This window comes from Molossus molossus, unplaced genomic scaffold, assembly GCF_014108415.1.
Source record: "Molossus molossus isolate mMolMol1 unplaced genomic scaffold, mMolMol1.p scaffold_m16_p_14, whole genome shotgun sequence".
NCBI lineage: Eukaryota > Metazoa > Chordata > Mammalia > Chiroptera > Molossidae > Molossus > Molossus molossus.
This window is the reverse complement of record NW_023425349.1, coordinates 75,029,690-75,049,110: the sequence shown is the minus strand read 5'-3', so window position 1 is coordinate 75,049,110 and position 19,421 is coordinate 75,029,690. Positions and strand designations below refer to the sequence as shown.

Below are 19,421 nucleotides of genomic sequence, written 5' to 3'. Positions count from 1 at the left end.
TGGCAGAAAGCCCTTCCTCAGCAGAAGGGGCCGAAGAGGGAAACGTAGAAATTCTTTTCAATAGTTTTAGTTTTTCCTTCAAAATTTTCCCCTCCCCAGCAACCCCCCTCCAAAAAAAAACAACCACACACACACACTAAAAAAGCAGCTAAACAGCCAACCAACCAACCAACCAAACAAAACCCCAGGGAGCAGAGCCTTTCCTTTTTTCGACCACGGGAACAGGGCTGGTCGAGGGAGCCCTTACGCGTTTTCCTGAAGCAGTCGGGAGACAGATGCTGGTGTGGGTTGAACTTAGAGGCAGTGGCCTGTGGCCTATTTCTGCCTTTACATTATTTTAGATTCTTTGAGTAGAGCAGTCTTCCTTTAAAAGTTTAGGTCTCATATCTTGGCCTCCTGCCTTCCCTGTTGGCATCAGCCAAATGCCTGCTGGCTGCAGGAACATCATTTCACACTTAGTGACTGGATTTATTTTCAAAGGTTGGCTGTTGACAACCGAAGAGCAAGTCTATGAATTGAGACTTAGCAGAAAGCCTCCCCCAGGTTGTGTGAGTTTAGAATAATAAAGATAAGACTTCTTATGGTTTAAGGTCTTAATTCAACATGGACATTTCTTCTTTCCACTGCCTAATTTGTAGGGAGACTCCCAAGGCTTCTTGTTGGGATAAGGAAGATCTGTCTCTGGGGCTGTAAGGTCTTGTCTGGGAATGGTGGTAAAGGTAACTCAAGCGTAACCAGTTGTTTGGCAGACTTGTCTAAGAGTCTTGGGCATGCTAGAGAATGTCAGCCAGTGTTGGGTACTTGATTTCATGGCAGGGACTATCTGTTGAAGAGATCCTGAGTCATGAAATACTGATAATGTAACTTCTTATGGTGGCACTTTATAGTTAAAGTGGAATAGAGGTGGAGGGACCTGGTCATACTTGGAGGGAGATGCAGAATGTTCTGAACCGGCGAGTTTATTTTGTTTTTTAGCTAAGATTTAGAAGCAGTGTTTCCTATACGCATGGATGGTCTTGTCTACTAACGATTTGTTGATTATTCTATTTTATGGTTAATCTTTAATGCAGTCTTTTACTTGAACAAAAATGAGAGAGGCATTTTTTTTTTTTTTTTTTTTAGTTTGTATAGAGAAATTTGTAAGGCCCTTTATGGATCTAAGAGAAAAATGTCTCACTCTTTTATTAGGACTGTTCCATAATGGGTAATTCTTTTTCCAAGTAGATAGGTCCTCTCTGTCCCTGCCTTAGTATAGGCAAGGGGTCAATATGGGACCCAAGTAAAATCAATTAGGTATTTTCTCCTAGGACCTGGACTCAAAGAAGTGATGGAGGGGTGAAATAGTGATGGTGTTCTATCTCATCAGAGTCTGTCTGTTCTGGCTCTGAGGTGGTGGTGGTTCTTTGTGCCTCTTAGCTCTCTGGAGCCCAGTGGTTCCCAGCCCCTGTTGAGACTGAAAACCTTCATGCGTCTCTAATAATTTCTTCCAGTTAGTTAGCTAGAGTCAATTTGTATTCTAATTTAGAAGTGCACAGAAAAAAATTTTGTTACTCACATTTCTCTCTCTCTTTATGCCAGAGTTTACTTTTCAACACATCCATTAGTAAGCTTATTGATTTTTTGCTGCTGCTGCTGTTATTTTTTTTTGAGCCATAAGAGGGAAACTTTTGTAATTGCTTACAAGTCCCTGCTTTGAACTGCCATCTTTCTGCACAGGACTGTCAAGAAAGTAGAGGTTTCAGGCATCGTCTTCTGGGTAACTTTGGGAGTCAGCCCTGGAGTTGCCAAATTTTGTTTAGAACAGAGAGTTTCCCATTAGGACGTTATTTGAATCCAAATGGGAGATTGAGCCCATTTCTAGTTCCGGTCACAAGACATTTACGGTTAGTTGGACACCTTTCACACCTAAATCATCCTAACCTGAACTTTTAGTCCATTAAAGTACCTTGTGTGGCCCTGGCTGGTTTGGCTCAGAGGTTTGAGTGTCGGCCCGTGGACCAAAGAGTCGTGGATTCACTTCTGGCCAAGGGCACGTACCTCGGTTGTGGTTTGTCCCCGGTCAGGTCATGTGGGAGGCAACCAGTCGATGTGTGTTTCTCACATCGATGTTTCTCCCTCTCTCGCTCTCTCTTTCCACTCTGTCTGAAGATAAATGGAAGAAAAATATCCTTGGGTGATTGGGTGAAGATTAAAAAAAAAAATGGTACCTTGTATGCTCAATTAGATTCTCCAAAGCATCCGTTATGTGGAAGAAGTTGAATTGCACTCTAGAGTCAGATATTCAGATATAGTACTGCTGAATGGAGACCCAAGGTGTCATTTTTCTTCATTTGCTTGGAATGGCTTTTACCTCTGCTGATGGAGTTTGTGAGCTGATGAAGGACTTTTCACATCTAACAAAACAACTGCACCTTTTGTAGTGTACTCTTCATTGCCAGTGGCCCTCCAAATTGGCATCCTGACCTTTTCCCTAATGTCTGTAGGTCATAGTTTTCTCTCCTTGGAACCCATTTGTTATAGCTGTGATGGATGAACTACAGAAACAGACTGCTTACATGCCCCCAGATATGTTTTTCGGTAGGAATATGTTTTGTTAGTTTATTGAGTTGAATTTTAGTGTTGTTTTTTTTTATTGAATTTATTGGGGTGATGTTGGTTAATAAAACTGTACAGGTTTCAGGTGTACAGTTCTATATAATACATCATCTGTGTATTGCATTGTGTGCTCACCACCCAAAGTCAAGTCTCCTTTCATCACCATTTATCTCCCCTTTATATTCTTCTATCCCTCCTTATCCCCTTTTCCTCTTGTGCCCCCAGACGTTCAGCTTTGAGGAAAACAAAAGCTGTCAGTGAGGGAATTTGTCTGCTTTGAGAGGTGTGTGTGTGTGTACGTACGTACGTATGTGTGTGTGTTTTGAACATAAAGTCACTTGTCTCCCAAATAGTTGACTCATATTTGATTCACTTTGCTGATGTTGGAGGAAACCAAACTTCTGATATAATTATGCAAAAATAGATACAATGAAGATAATTGATTTTCCCTCCCAAGTAACATCTTGTGACTTCTCCCCGTTTTATTATGTTTTATGGTCGCAACTTCCCTTGAATGTGACCAAGAACGACCTGAGGAATGGCTGAGACGACCAGCAGCAGTGGCATTTTCTATGATCACTCAGTAGGTCTTTCTGGATGATTCATCTCTAGCTTTTAATCCTCAGAGGTCAGTAATATTTGGTGACTCCTGTCTTGTATAGCAGCTTGTGACAGCCATGTGCCTTGTGCGAAAACAGCCTTGCCTATGAGTGACCTACATTTATTCCCTCTGTCTCCTTAAACACTTAGTCATCTTAATTAAAACCCTTTGGTGTCTGGTCTCATAGGGTCACGAGTATGCTTAGAGGCATTGCATTTCTGTGTTTTATGGAGTCAGTGGTATACACCATCAGTGTCAGTTTTTTGTTGTTGTTGTTGTTGTTTTTGTTTTTGGACAGTCTTCGGTTCTCTTTGTAAAGAGCGAATTCTGATTTTATCTTTATCTATAGTACTTTTTGTTTCCAGCTAGTCACTGGTGCAGAATCATAACTGTAATTGTAAGAATATCCAGTCAATTTCATGTACTTACCTTGCAACCTGTGAAGATATTTATGTAAGTTTAAGAGATTAGAATGGGCTACCTGGTCAAGTGGCTTTAAGTAAAATGTGGATGATGAGGTGGGGAGAGGGAAGGCTTGGCTGAGGATATCACCAGGTTTTAGGAAATGAAACAGAAAATCTTTGAACATCACCTTAATTAGGCTGTAGATTCTGCATTCAGAAAACAGCATTCCGTTGGGAATTGTAAAGATCTAATTTAGCTCCTGGTCACAGAGTACATGTGTGTTTTCTTGCTAGGAAATACTCTTGCTTGAGGAAAACTAGATTGGTAATCTGGGTATAAGTGGAATACCTTAATGTTGGTGTGTATTATTAGGAGAAGTACAATAAGCACTGACTTCATAAGTTGTGTTATATTTGGGAATAGGACTTAACTAGTGAGTGACCTAGAAGCATAAGATTTTTTAAGTTTTCCCCAAATAAAGCAGATTAGTTTGTAATATATAACTATTTAGTTCCTTGCTACTTTATAAACAGCAAGGAAGAAATTGTCAGCAACAAGATAGGAAAACTTCTTGCCACTGAAGGCTGTTGCACACTGGAGTGAGCTAAAGACCAGTCATGTGAGTGGTGTACTTGTAATTGAGTGCCCTAGTGTTTTGTGTAGCTTTTTACAGCATAGCGAGTGCTTTACCGTGACTAATTCTCATGCACAGGTCTGAATTTACTTGTGAAACAAGGGGGAAATGGTCGAGAGATGTGGGGAGCTAGACTAGAGAGCACCTTTAGCCCATCTCTTTTCACAAGTGAGGTGTCATTTAGTAGAAAGTACATACGGCTAGTTAGCAGGGAGCCTCAAACACCTGGTCCCCTTTTCTTTAGGAGACACTTAGTGGCAAAAAGGTAGATTCTTCTTAGTGTAATTCCTTCTGCCACCTCACTTTGCCCAAATCTTGAAATGTGTACAGAGTTGCCATGTAATATGATCCCAAAAGCTAAGAAGCTCCGTCTATAGAAATTACTTCCGACATCAGCTGGTCCTTAGTATTATTCAATTTGATGCTGTAAAAACACAGCCCTTTCCCGAAGAGTGAGCCTCAGATATGTGAATAAGCAAGTAATCAAGTACCTTCAAGAATGGAAGAAGGCATCACGTTAAAAGTTCTTCAGATGAAGTAACGTTGAGGAGCTCTTCCTTGAACAAGGTTCCTTTTACTCCACTCTGTTGTTATAGGTTCATGGGTGCTTGAGGTGATAAAATGGTAATACATTTAAAAGATTATTTTTGGGTTTAGTTTAATCCTGTTTCATAACAGGGGGAAAATGTATCTAAAAGGTAGCATCAGCGGTCAGCAGTACTGGGTTGTTGAGTGTGATTTGAACATTTCCTTGTTTGTTTGTTTATTCTCACCCAAGGATATTTTTAGAGAGTGGAAGGGAGGGGGAAAGAGAGAAACATTGATGTGAGAGAGACACATCAACTGGTTGCCACCCACATGACTCTAACAGGGGCCAGGGACAAACTGCAACCGAGGTACGTGCCCTTAGCAGGAACTGAACCCCAAGACCCTCTGGTCCGTGGGCTGACTGACACTCGCTGAGCCAAACTGGCCAGTGCTGAACATTTTACTCTTCAGTCCGTAAAAGACAGCCCCCCCCCCAACCCCTCCCGCACACACTTCTCTAGTTGGGTGTGATGGTGCATTTACTGTGATGCTGATGTGGACAGTGTCTCATCACTTTTGTATGCTAATGAGTCATTGTCTAGGCAAAATCTTCTAAGCATTTGCTTCTTAATCAAAGTGTTTATGTGAATTTCAAATTGGGAGGATTACAATAGCTAATCTTTCCAACTTTTAAACTAGGTGATTTGGAAAGCAAGGCTCTTGTGTGATGAATGTGGCAATCATAGGAGCTAGACCGTTTTGCATTTCTCTTAGAAGCCATCTGTTAATTGGCGGGCAAATTGCCCTGTGGTCTCAGAGTGGTTTGCTGTCACATCGCTGTCCCTTTATGAAAAGGAAATGGATATCTTTTTCTGTCAGGGTACCTGTTTGACTTAATTTGTAGCCATGGTTCCCATCTGACCCGCAGCTCTCAACTTTCTCCATGTACAGCTCAGCTTCCTCTATAGATGGTGTTCCGCTGGGATTCTTTCCCTTTTACTGCTTCAGAGAAGGCTTTCTGGAGGCCCTGGTAGCGGTGTCTGCAATATTTAAATAGGTTTCTTTTGTAGTCAGCATTTATACCCTAACCTGCCTGAACAGTTGGTCTGTTTGGGGTTTTCTCCTAAGAATAAAAATCAGTGCTTTTGTGTGCCTATTTTAAATTCAGAGGAGAGGGGAAAAAACATGTTCCTCATACCCTCTTGAAAATATAACTGCCTTTCTTTATTAAGTATGAACTAAGCACAGTGTTCTGTACAAAGAAAAGGACAATCACGTGTTATTTATGCCTACATCTTTGTGTTGACTGGGGACAATGGATGTCCTTTGGAATTTTACCTTCTTTGTCTTTGCTAAAAATATCACTAATTTAATTTTGGTCTTTCTTTTTGAAATACAATGAAGTACAGTGGAGAGTTGTGCCAGGTGGAAGCCTTAATAACGTGTATGGAGGATGCTTTATCAGTGATACAGACAAGAAGGTGAAAGTATCCATCTGCTTTTAGTTTATTTGAAATTTTTTTCCCCTGATGATATGATGCTCTCCACTTGCCCCTTTGTGAATGACCCCATCTTCCTCTCTCACTCTTTTTTTGACTTAGTATCACCACGTTATATGTGAAGGACTTAGGTATGTGTGTGCATTCACAAGTCATATATAACCTTGTGATTGCTGAACAAAATGTCAAAATAAGGTTTATTAATAATCTGTGTCCACTTAAAATTTTCTGTCCACTAACGGTAGCAGCTTCACCAAGGGAATGGAAGGATTCCGATATACATGTTTTTGCAGTGATGTAAAAGAGATCTCAGAAAAGGATAAGTTTTTCCCGGGTTTTGCTTTTTTGGTGGCTGGGGTTATTCATACCTGTTAGATACGTAGTGAATAAATATTTGAGAGGCTGCTGGGTTGGTACTCTGTATTACTCTGAGTATTAACCTAAGGTTCAAAAGGTTCCTTGCTCTCTCATTTCTCTTGCAAAGGTGAGACGTTACCATGCCAAAGAAGTACGGATCTCCCTGTGTATTGAGGGTTGCCTTTGATTCCAGTGCTAGCCCTTATTCTGGAAGGAAATAAGTACTTGGTCTGGAAGTTCATTTTGGGGGAAAAGGGGACTTGGATTGAGTTAATCATGCTTAGTTTAAGCTAAGAGTGAATCTGGCAGAGGCTCAGAGAACAGCATGAGCAAAAAGCTTTTGTTCTCCTTGAATAGAAGACTTGGGCTGGGGTTTGTCAGGTGAGAGGCTAGGCATTTAAGATTGGGACATTTTGTAGGGACTTGTGAAAGAGACTGTGGGGTTTCATCCTTAATTTTTGTTTCTAGAGCTCTCTGGGGACTTGATTGGAAGAATTGGGGTCAGGTCTCCTTGGGCTGGCACAGCTTCTTCTTGAATGGTCTCCTTGATCCGAGATCTGCATCTCCTCAGTGGTCCAGGCCACCCCAGTTAGCTTCCCTAGGTCTTTCCTCATTGCCCCTCCCTGCCTGGTGCATCCTGTAGTATGACCACTCCTACCCTTCCCGTGGGGCACCCTGTTTTCTGGGTGAGCATCTGCTTCCTCACCTCTGCTCACGCCACTGGTTCAGTGTGCCTTTGGTGTGACCATTTCTGGACTTCTCTACAGATTAGCTCTTTTCCATAAACCTATTTTCCTTAACTGATCTGTCAAGAAACCCCTATATTTCTTCTCCTTTGTTTCAATCAACTAAAGACTTCTTTTTTTTTCAAGTTTGTCCTGGTTGAGTGTGACACCCAGTGATTAATCATAGGTGTTCCATGTTTATTCGATGCATGCATCTCCCTTGTTTACTGTCATGCTGTACAGTTCAGAGCTTAGGATCTGAGAGGGCAGAAACCATGTGATATCGGTCCCACCTGCTTCTCTACAGCTAGGAAACCATACTCTGCCTATGATAGCATTTTAACGCAATCTGCTGATGAGAGAAGTGGCTTTCGTGGGAGACGATTTTGGTAGTGGCAAACATGTTTGGCTTTAGCCATAAGAATTGCTTTCTGAGTTTCCAGAAAAGGAGTATGTAAATCAAATCCTATTTTAAATGAATCTTTTTATAATGTGGGTGTCTCTAATCTGTCTGTCTTGTAACGATAGAGATGTTTCCAGGATTTGAGTGATTTGTGCACCTGCAGGATGCTGTTCCTTTTCTTTTAGACATAGTGTCTTGATGGACTGAGAAAGAATGTTGAATTTCCATTCAATAGATTACATGACAGATAACCAGAAAAAAACGCAGGTGTAGTTAGAGATTATGAATATCCTGGTTGGAAAATTGTGTATTTTGGGTGCATTGAGTTCTGCCTCAAAGTAATTCCCAAACTTGGCCAAAGGCAGTGAAGTGTATGCTGGAAAGACAGAGTTGGGAAAGGTCAATTCTGGTTTCAAAACTTACCTACCGCATACTACCAGCTAGCTCTGTGCCTTTGAGCAAGTTAATCAGCCTCTCTTGACCTCCATATTTATGTTTGTAAAATGTGTACAGATGTAACTACACAGAGTTTTGTTGTGAGAATTAAATGTGATAACTATATGTCATACAAAGCTCCTAAGTTGCTTGGTAGCAGTTTATAATTAGGCAGTGGTACCGGGTGCTTCCAGAAAGCTAGATACAGCATTTATGGGAACCTTCTTTTCCCACATATACTGAGCTTTTCATACCGGAAGGTTTTGGCTGGTGCTGAACCTTTAACTTTTGAGTGAGAGAAATAAAAACACACACACAGCATTCTGTGTTCAAGAAAATTTATCAGCTCTAACAAGAACTTTTTTAATTGTGTGGACCTGGTGGAATTTTTGTCATCTGACTAATGTTTCCCATTGTCTGGCCGAAACAGGGAGTCTCCATAGTAGTTTGTAAGACTCTGACACTGTTTCTGAAAGGGCACCAAGCTAATTATAGAACGTGGAGTCTTTAAATTCTTTTCTTGCAATATCTGAGTTAAAAACAAAACAAAACAAAAAAAAACCAGGTCTCTTACACAGAGAGAAGAACACATGAAGAAGCCATACTGCTTTTTGATGGACTGCTTCCTGGTTTCCGCCTGTGCACACGCGTCTGGGTGCGTGTGCGTATGCGTGTTGACACCAGCTGGCAGGGCAGGCAACAGCAGATGCCCTTTTTACTACCACAGTTGTTAACCAGTTTCCTTCTTTACCACAATAATCCTGTGGAATATAGTTCCTGTGCCCTCCTGTCAAATGATATGTACTTGAACAACTCCGTTGCCTTTTAAGTAAGCACAAGATAAAGCAATCACACACACTCCTTTGGGGAGGGGGCGGAATCTGTCTACAGTTAATTATAATTAACAAAGAAATGAGAAGATTGTAGTAGACCCATGTCCTTAAGTGAAACTAGATTTTGCCTTAGCTGAGAATTGTTCATGTTGTAACTTTTTTTTTTTTAAACTATAGAGTATTACTTTCTGGCCAAACTGACAGTTTCTTGGCATTTGCTCTTATCACGGGGGCAGCACCCGTGTTTGAAGGTAGAACTGCTGATTTTCCTTTCAGATCAACTACCTAAGTCACTAAGGAATGAGAACTGGCTTTTGTCTTAACAGAGGTGTTAAGATGCTACAGGAAGTCACTCACTTTCTGTCAAGCTAGAGAACCCGCTAAGTGAAAGCCTTATCGATAACTAAGATGTGCATTCTAGATGAATTGGTTTGTTTCCCCGCTTTAGATAAAAAGCATTTTCCCTAATCTTCCTGGTCTTGGATGCAGGACATCTTAGTACCCATGTGCAGTGCTGGAGAATTTAGAGGATTTAATATGCTGTTGCTGTTCTCCATAGCCTGAGACTGAATTGTGTGGGAGTTCTTAATGTTTTCTGAAATTGTGATGTATTAAGAACCCGGTTTCACCAACTGAAGCAAGGTCACGCTGCATTGCCAGCAGATTCATAATTACTGGGACTGGAACTGTAGGAAAATAGACCTCTACCAGTTACATAATCCCAGGAACGATATGGCCATTAAAACGAACTTGAGAAGATAATACTCTGGTGCCCAGGTCATTAACTGCTTCTTCTAGAATGAGGCTACTTAGGTACTATTCACCAAATGATCACTGTTTACAGCTTTGACTCCAACAAAGTTCCAGTGTGAACTCGTCTACATTGTATCTCAATGTGTCTGTGAAGCCCTGACTGCCACTTTAAAATATTGGGGCATTTTAGTCTCGGACCAGCTTTATCTGCATTTGGGTGGAAGGCGAGTCTGAGTGAGCCATCTGTGTTCTGTACTGTGTGAGTGTCTAGGTTGAATTCCCCATCCTTGTGATAATCCCTGGTAATGTCCTTTGGGAAGCTGATGCAAATGCTCCAAGCTTTCAGGAGGCTGGCTTGGTCTGTCATAATAGCATCTCATTCGTCTTCCACCTCACAATCTGATCTCACTCATTAGAGGGTGGCGAGGAGGACCCGTTGAATTTGGCCTGAGTTAGTTGGATGTTTAAATGGAAGGACCTGCTGCATCTGAAGAGACTCAGGGTAAGTCAGGACTTAAAATTTGGAGAGAAACATGACTAGAGAAGATTACATCCCTCTGTTCTAAGATTCTCTCAAACCTAGTCTGGTGTGCGTTGCTTTGGTGCCAGAGTTGCAGGGCATAGCCTGTCTGGACAGACACACATAATGAGTGTCCAGGAACGGGAAGTCCACCTGCAAACTACAGTACATTTGCAGCTGTGTGTATGTTTCGGGGAGGAGGTAGGAAGGGCAGTAACATGAGGGAAAGCATTGGGTCTGTCATTAAAAACAAATCCTGTCCCCCTCACCCCCAACCTTGGAGTGAAAATTTGCTTTTCTAAATCAAATTACTTGCTTTTGTCTGTTTGTTTTTTGTTAAGGGATGCAGTTTTATGTGGGGGCTGTGTTTGGAGACAGGGAAGGTTTTCAGTTTACTACCCCCACCTCAGTAGTTACATTATTAGACCTTAGGTTGCAAATGCTCCTACTTGTCAGAGAGGACGATTCCACAGCGACCTATTCCTGCCAGCTGTGGGATTTAAAAAAAGATTCATGCTGCTCTTGTCCTTTTTCAATTTCATAAAACATTACTACTGCTCTAAATGAAATAATAGATACACATCAATCAGCATAGTCACCTTTAAATGTTGATTCAACTACCAGGTTTTTACAGAATTCGCTCTGCATTTTATTTGACTTGTACTTGAATAGTCTCGGCAGACTTAATTATATTAGCGGGAAAGTACTTTCAACAAAATTATATGCTGACATCCCATAATTCATACTTACAGATTTGTGAAACAGATTTATGTAAATCTATCAAATTACTCTAGATGACATTTTTTTTTTTTAAATTGGAATTTGATTTACATGGTATTTGTAGAAAATTTTCATATGAAAAATTTTACAGGAACTATTTTAAAAATATATCTCATATCTCACATCACTCCCTTATAAAGACAGAATACTGTAACATTTGAGCATCTTGTCTTCCTTTGTTCTGCAATCCATCTGGTGCAATGTAGGGACACAGGGAGCATGTTTATAAGGGCATCTCTTTTCTAAACCATAAGCTCCTGGAAGGCAGATGGCAGTTTCTTCATTTGTTCATTGTTCATTAGCTTTCTTGTCCCTTCGTTCATTCATTCAATGACCATGTGGTTAATAATCTGTGAGAAGAGATTGCATCAGGAGTTATGCTCAGTTTGCCATTGCTCAACAGTCTAAAGGGTAGGCATCCAGACTGACTCAATACCCATAGATAAAAGTATAATAGAAGGGCTGTGGAAGGACTAGAAGGAACAGTGGACAGTGTGCATTAGGAGTGGGAGAAATTGGGGCAGGAAATGGTCGCAGAGAAAGTCTCAAAGGGTATGTGGGAGTTGGTCAGTTTGAGATGTGTTACAGGCACAGGAAAACCGAAGGTGCGTTTTGGGTATATGCGTAAGAGTAGTGGACATAAGCAAGCTGCTGCTGATGACCTTGGAAACCAGAACACAATCAGGTTTGTCTTTTCTTTCTTTTTTTTTTTAATCCTCACCCGAGGACATTTTTCCATTTTTTGTTCAGGTAGAGCGGGAGGAAGAGAGAGAGAAACATCGATGTGAAGGGACACATCGAGTGGCTGCCACCCACACGGCCAACCAGGGCCGGGGACAAACTGCAACCGAGGTATGTGCCCTTAGCGGGAACCGAACCCGGGTCTCTCTGTACCGCAGGCCGACGCTCCAACCGCTGAGCCAAACCGGCCAGGGCTCAGGTTTGTCTTTTAGAAAGATCACTTGACAACATTATGGCGGAGGATGACTGGTTTTAGAGCTGACAGGAGGCTAGGGAAGGAGGGATATTGTAGCAGTAACCCAACTTAGAATAACACCTGAGGACCTGTGCTGAGGCAGAGGGGAGGGAGGAGGGGTGGGGTTAGCTGGAGCCCTGGTAGGAGGGGATACCTGTGTGGTAGAACTTGCACTGAAATACATCTACTCGCACAGCTTCCCTACTAGACGGGCAGCTGCTTCCTCCAAGTCTTGGATCAAATGTGACCAGGACGAGGCCCGCTCCCACCACCGTATTTAAATAGCAGCCCTGAACCCTCACTCTCCATTCTCATCTCTGCTGCTTTTTTCCCCTCTTAGCTCTTACTGTAGAGCCAGTTCTTTGTCCCTTCTACCAGGATCTAAGTTTTATGAAAGGCAGTTTTATGTCTCTTTGCTGTAAACTCAGGGACTACCAAAAAGTAGGCTTTCTATAATTGTTGAGCAAATGAATGCTAAATGTTGGTGAGAAATATGTAGTATGACCTTTTCTTAAACACAGAATTTTATTTTTTACAATTCCACATTGAAAGGGTTCTCATTTAATACTGGTTGGATAAAATTAATGTGCCAGGTTTATAATCAAGAATTATGGCAGTCTACTGCCTTTACCTTTAAACCTGAGGGGACAATTTGATATTCTGTACATTGGTGGTAATTTGAAATAGAAAAGACTAAATAAAGTGACCTTTGGATTAAATGGGTCCAGAAGATTGTGTATTTTTAATTAAAATAGGCAATTAAAAATTTAATTAAAGTGTGCTATTAAAAGCAATGTAGGTGGCAAGGGAATGCTGCTGGCTTGAATTATGCACAGTTTGGGATAAATTGGAGTTTACTGTGTTTGCCACTTTGTTACTACGTGGATTCTCGTCCTGCTTTGTCCTTCCTGCTCTGGCCCCATGTGGCTCTCACTGGTCCCATTCAGAGGCCCGTGGAGAGTCTCAGCGCCGGGCTGTAGATCACTTGACCATGGTTCTCAGCCACCTGTCTGTAACTGTTTTCTTTATGCCAAGAGCAGTGTACAAGTGATTTTTCTGTCTCTTGGAAAGAAGGGATCCTTTTCTGGGGCACTGTGTTAGATTAAAAAAGAAAGATTCAAGACAAAGGGCACTCACACACATGGTACACAAAACTCATGTGCTGAAGTGTGGTGTCCACCTGGAGTTCTCAGTACCTGGCGAAGGTCTTAGGCCGTGTGCGTGTGGCTGCTCCATGGAAAAGGGATGGATCCCTGGCCAGGCTCTGAGGACCAAGGCTTGGTTTATGGTTCCAAAATCCCTAATTGCCTTCGACTATAGGTAGTTTGTGGGGACAAGTAGTGTTGATTTTATTATTGATATTCAATTACCAGAAGGCATTTTTTTTGTTTCTAATGACAGGATTTGTCTTGAAGGCTTTTTTTTTTTTTTTTTTTTTGGAGAGCCTTAGCTTTGTCATTTTGTTCAGAATTTTCTTTTAATCGTGTTGATTTCCATAATGGTTATATTTGGAATTTAAATGTAGAGCTTTATAAATTTTTTTAAAGAAGTGATTCTTGGTGTTCGGATCGTCAGTATGCACATTCTAAATTCAGAATGATTTGAATAGTAGATTTGGATGATGTGGACGAACGAAGCTTGGTTTCCAGCCTTCCTGGTGGTTTATGACTGCTACTAGCTGATGAACAGAAGAGGGGGAAGGATATCCAGGCTACATGTTTTTTATTGATGTTTGACATGACACAGTTTTATTTTTAAAACATCTGCACATACTTATAATAAACAGAAATAGGCACTGTGCTGAACGTAAATTACTTTATCATGGGAATTAATACCAGCATAGAAATTAATATATAGTGAAACTCTTATTTGCATAAGAAACATAGGGATTTGAAACATTGGGCAACTGTCTCAAAACAATTTTTTCTTTGATAATAGAACCTTGCTAGAAAATGTCTGCTGATTACAAGATGCTTCAGGCATATTGAAGATATTCTGGGTTCAGATATAAACTAATTTGAACTGAGTGGAGAAGAGTATAGCATTTGAGAGTCACAGATTCAAGTCTTAACCGCTGCTTCCTACCTGCTGTTTTAGTTTGAAGAAGCTGATTGACCTTGCCTACCTTCAGATATCATTTCTACCTTGCAGGATAAGAATAAGAGTATCTCACGTGATTAATATGAGACTAAATTTAAACAGTAAAGCATTATGCAGCTGGAAGGTGAGAATGGGAGAGTCTTGCCTATCTTGGTATTATCTGTGATATTTTTAATTTATTGTAAACATTTACTAAGTATTTGCTCACTTGACTAACTCACTTTACAATGGAAGTTTGTGAGGTTCCTAACTCCTTTGTGTTTCAGTGCCAACATTTTAATGCATCCATGAAGGTATATTTAGGAATGCAGCCTTTTAGCAGCAAGATATACCCTTTCATATTATTTTGCTTACGCTAATCCTAATAGCAGTTTGGCTGACTCATTGTTATTATATCTAGCCATGATTGCTCGAGGGGGTCAGGTCAAAGATCCATTAAATGGATGGGCCATGTGATGGTGATGTTGATAATACCTTTAGTTCAGTATGCGACACCATAATGCTTCTCATTTATTCCATTAGCAAGATTTTGAGTGCCCACAGTGTGCTGGGAATAAGAACTCAGAGGCCAGCATGGGAGACAGCTAAGCGGGGATGGACAGGACAGGCCTTTCACTTGACCCATTGACCCACCTCCAGCAGGCACGATGTCCACTGGCCAATAAAATGTGTCTCTGAAGTGATGGGTAATGTGATGATTGAAGAAGGAAGACGCCCACTTCCATCTTTAAAACATATCTGTGAAAGGCACTGTTCCCTGCAGAGTCCCTGCACGTGCCCAGACCATCAGCACCTGGCCCTTCTCAGGCTCCCAGGAGCCTCATTTGTAGCCCTGGATTCTCTCTCACCATTAGAACTGGATTCTTGGTGGTGGCTTCGTATTAGTCACCAGAATTTTAAAAACCCGGTACCAGTGCTTCGCAATAGGCCAATAAAATAAACATCTTTGGGACCGGGTCTTAGACATGAGGATTTTTTGTTTTATTTTGTTTTTAAAGCTTTGTAGATTATTTCATTGTGCAAACGAGGGTGAGAAAGCTCTGTGATTAGAAGGTGTTGAAATGCAGGTGTGAGGGTAGTTCCAGAAGATGGGAGAAATGAACTCTTATTGCTGGTACAACTCGTAACTTGATTTATTTTTTCACAGAATAGCAGTGTGACAAAACAACACAGTGCTAGGCATGGCTTGCCTTTCTGTTTCCCATTGTATTTGTAGCATCTTCCTGATTAATTTTAAGTGACTGAATTTTATAAACTCCTTAACATAGAGTACAAATACACAATTTTTCCTCACTTTCTCCTTTTAAAAATCATTTTTATTTATTTTTTAATCCTCACCTGAGGATATTTTTCTTTTTATCTTCAGATAGAGTGGGAGGGAGGGGGAGAGAGAGAGAAACATCAATGTGAGAGGGACACATCAACTGGCTGCCTCCCGCATGACCCTGACCAGGGCCGGGGACGAACTGCAACTGAGGTATGTGCCCTTGACCAGAATCAAACCCGAGACTCATTGGTCTGTGGGCTGCTGCTCTAACCACTGATCCAAACCGGCCAGGGCCTCACTTTATCTCTTGAACAGAATGATCTACTTGCATCCATAGCAGATGTTCTCATCACTATTGCACAGACATCATTGGATAGGGATTTTTTTTCTTCTCATTTTAGAAATAAGGAAGTTATGACTCAGGGAGGTTAAGTAGCTTTTTCAGAGCCACACAGCTGGTAAATGGCACAGCCAGAATTGGAACTCCTGTATCTCTCTCCAAAGCCCGTATTGTTTTCATCATAAACTGCTTCCTTGAGCGGATATTTTTGTGTTCAGCTGGTTCGAATCCTCTTCAGCAAAAGTAGAACTGAGGCACATGTCATAAGAAGGCACTCACTCTGCATGCAGTAGGCATGTGATACATGCTTATTGAATTAGTATAAAGCTGAATGCTTAAAAATACAGTGGTTTCGCTTGAAACTTAAAAAAAAAAAATAGAACCGTGAGTAAAACAACATCTCTACAATTAGTGTGAGAAAAAAAATAAAAATGAACTGAGTTAATTTTAGCTGTCTCCCGCCCCTCTTTTTTTTTTAAAAAAAGGGAAAATACAATTTGATAAGAGGGTATAAATTAGCAATGATTATCCCAAATAATGATAGTGATCTCCAAAATACAATCACAAGTTTTCATGATTATTAGGTACTGTATTTAGCCTCCCTCCCTACCTCTTCTGCCCCCACTTAGTCTTTCTTTGTTTTTGGTATAGTTACAAGGAACCACATTAGGGTGACCAGAGTGGCTATCTTCAATATCAGTATTCATAACCATGGGGACATAAGGTACCCCTTAAAAAAATCCCCTCACTTTGTTTTAAAATTGATACAAAGATGGTATTGTTTGGCTCCGCAGTTAGAGTGTCGGCCTGCAGTCCAGAGAGACCCAGGTTCGGTTCCCACTAAGGGCACGTACCTCGGTTGCAGTTTGTCCCCAGCCCTGGTTGGGTCATGCAGGTGGCAACCACTTGATGTGACCCTTTCACGTCGATGTTTCCCTCTCTCTCCCTTCCAGTCTACCTGAACAAAAAGGTGGAAAAGTGTCCTCTGATGAGGATTAAAAAAAAACAAAATTACAAAGATGTTATTTAATGAGAAGCATTTGGACCTTACTGGGCATCTTCCAGCAAACCCTCCATTAAGCTTGGTTTGACTTTTAGTAGACTAAACCATTTTTATGTCTGCTCTTGTCACCTGCTCTATAGTGTTTCTCACTTTTTCAAATGGAGAAACTTTCTCTTTGTTGAAAAATTGAGACCTCTAGGATTCGTTTTCCTTATGTGTGCATTTCATTGATTCCAGCCCCTTGTTGTTTCTGTTTTAGAGTTAGGGCCTCATGAGCCGGGGTGAGGGGGCTCATGTGATAGGGAGAAGCGGCTCTTACTCCAAACATGTCCTGTTTTGTTATTTTTGTTTATACTGTTTTTTAAATTTCCCACGTGTCCTCATGGGTTTGGGCATCCATAATATAAATCTTTGTGTTCCTATTTCCCAATATTCCTCAGCTAGGTCACCAAACCCCGTTCAGAAAATTGAATTCAGTTTATTTGGAGAAGCTGTCCTCTCAAATAAGAGTCTCTGCATACAGCAGTGGGCAAAAGTAGGTTTACAGATGTGCGTACACCAAACGGTTTATTCTTGTATGATTTATTAATTATTGTATTATTTCTTTGTGTTACAACTACAACCACTTTTGCCCACCCCTGTATATACCCACACAAACATCACGCACGCACATACACACAATTCTCCACCACTTTAGACTCTGAAATAATTGTACTCGGTAAAGGCTGTAAATTTGCCAGGGTGCAGTGTGTGGAACACCGACAGGTTCTTGTGTGGTGCTTACCGCCTTCCCATTTTGTAAGGAAACTGAAGCTGAAAGAGTCTCGCCCGCGGAGCCCACCCCGCAGCTCGGTGGAGACGGTGCCCAGGTCTTGCTGCCGCTCGCCCTGCGGGACCTGTAGGCTGGAACCCTTGGGGGATGCGTGTTTTTTCAAGTGACACAGCATGCTGAGTTCTAAGCGATGTTTAAACTTACAAATGTAGTAGACAGGAGATGAAAAAGATCACGTGTACATTTCTGGAAGAATTAATGCGGACTTCTTTTTACTGTTGAGAAAACGTGCTGGTGTTCATGACAGGAGCATACGCCAGAATGAAGTGGATCGCGGCATCCGCGGTGTGGCGCTAACTGTGCCTCTCCCCTTCCTTTCCACTAGGGCAGAGCTTGGGATACGGCTTTGTGAACTACATTGACCCTAAGGACGCAGAGAAGGCTATCAACACCCTGAATGGATTGAGACTTCAAACCAAAACAATAAAAGTATGTTGACATTTTTTTATATCTCCTTGCAGAACAGAGATTTAAAAACATTAAGGCCTCCTTTTGTTCTTTCCTTTGTTTGTTTTGTGCCCGCGTAGACACTGTTCTGGGGGGGGTAGTGGGATTTTTTTTGTTCTGTTACATGATGGGGGAAACTTTATTTAGGAGCACTTTATGTACTCACTCCTGTGTTAACAAAGGGACAGCAGCCACTTTTTAAAGTAAGTATTTCATGAAGCCTACTGATTTCACCTCCTTCCTTTATAGTTAATCACCCGCCATAGAGCTCGAGGAAACCTTCGGCCAGTTCTTCTCGTACAAGATAGGCACCTTGTTCTGTAAAGGGCCAGGTAGTAAATATGTTAACGTGTATGGGCCACACCGTGTCTCTCCCAGCTTCTCAACTCTGCTCTTGTAGCTTGAAAGCAGCCATAGCCACCACGGAACTAACAGATATCGCTGAGGTCCTGTGCAGCTTTATTTATAGACACCAAAACTTGAGTTTTGTGCAGTGTCCCTGTGTCACAAAATAGTCTTTTTATTTTACCCCAATCCTTTAAAAATATAAAACCCTCTCTTAGTTCACCGGTCATAAGGGGACAGGTAGCAGGCTGGCTAGGGTTCTTGGACTGGGGTTATAACTCGGACCTAGCAGATTCAGCTTGCTTTGAGGAGACTGGCCGAAGAGCTGACATGCCATACAGGTTATTTCTCCTGTTCTGTTTTCTTCTCAAGACACAGGGTAAATAATTTTGTGGATATTTTTCTGCTTTTGTGAATTTTTGAAGTTCCTGTGTAGAGTCTCTCTGGATGAGATGTTAATCCAATTTGTGGTACAGATGTCTTTCCCTTTAGAAAATAAAAGGGATGTTGCCTCTGGCAAACTCTTAGTACACGTGCATCAATTTTTCCTCTCTTGCCCAGTGCAGACATTGCCAATCAATCACCACAGTCTTTCTCCCTGAGTTTAGATGTGGCTCCCAAATATTTTTCAAAATAGTGTTCCAGACAACCTCAATCAATTGACTCAAGTTGGAACCTGTTTTCCACTCTTGATTTAAGAAGTCTGCCCAGACCGTAGCCTGCAGTGGCAAGGGGAAGTTAGTCAAGGCTGACTGTGGCATTCATCTTGCTTAGAGACTTGTCTGGGAGATTTCTGCTCATTTTTTCAGGCATCTGGAAATGCAGTGTCATCTTTGCACTTAAAGTTGCTTTTCTCAGAATTGTCAGTTAAAGTAATTCACTAACCATGGGTAGTTTTGACATCTCATTCTTTATATTTATTGGCCCATAAGAAAAATGCCCCCCAGCTCTGACTCATCTAAAGAAAAGTACACAAAGTGGCCCCCAAATATACCTGGATGCAAGCTATTCAAGAGTTCTACATGTTTCGCCCTGGCCGGTTT

At 41.4% G+C, this 19,421-nt stretch overlaps 1 protein-coding gene across 23 annotated transcripts in view; it reads left to right on the top strand.

Moving 5' to 3' along the window:
* The window catches only part of ELAVL2 (ELAV like RNA binding protein 2), a 159,285-nt gene that overhangs the window by 101,676 nt on the left and 38,188 nt on the right, over positions 1-19,421 (top strand). For all 23 annotated transcript variants that reach the window (XM_036260471.1, XM_036260470.1, XM_036260469.1 and 20 more), the window contains one exon: positions 17,912-18,015. In XM_036260471.1, coding sequence (XP_036116364.1) covers positions 17,912-18,015 — 104 coding nt within the window. The remainder of the gene's footprint in view (positions 1-17,911; positions 18,016-19,421) is intronic.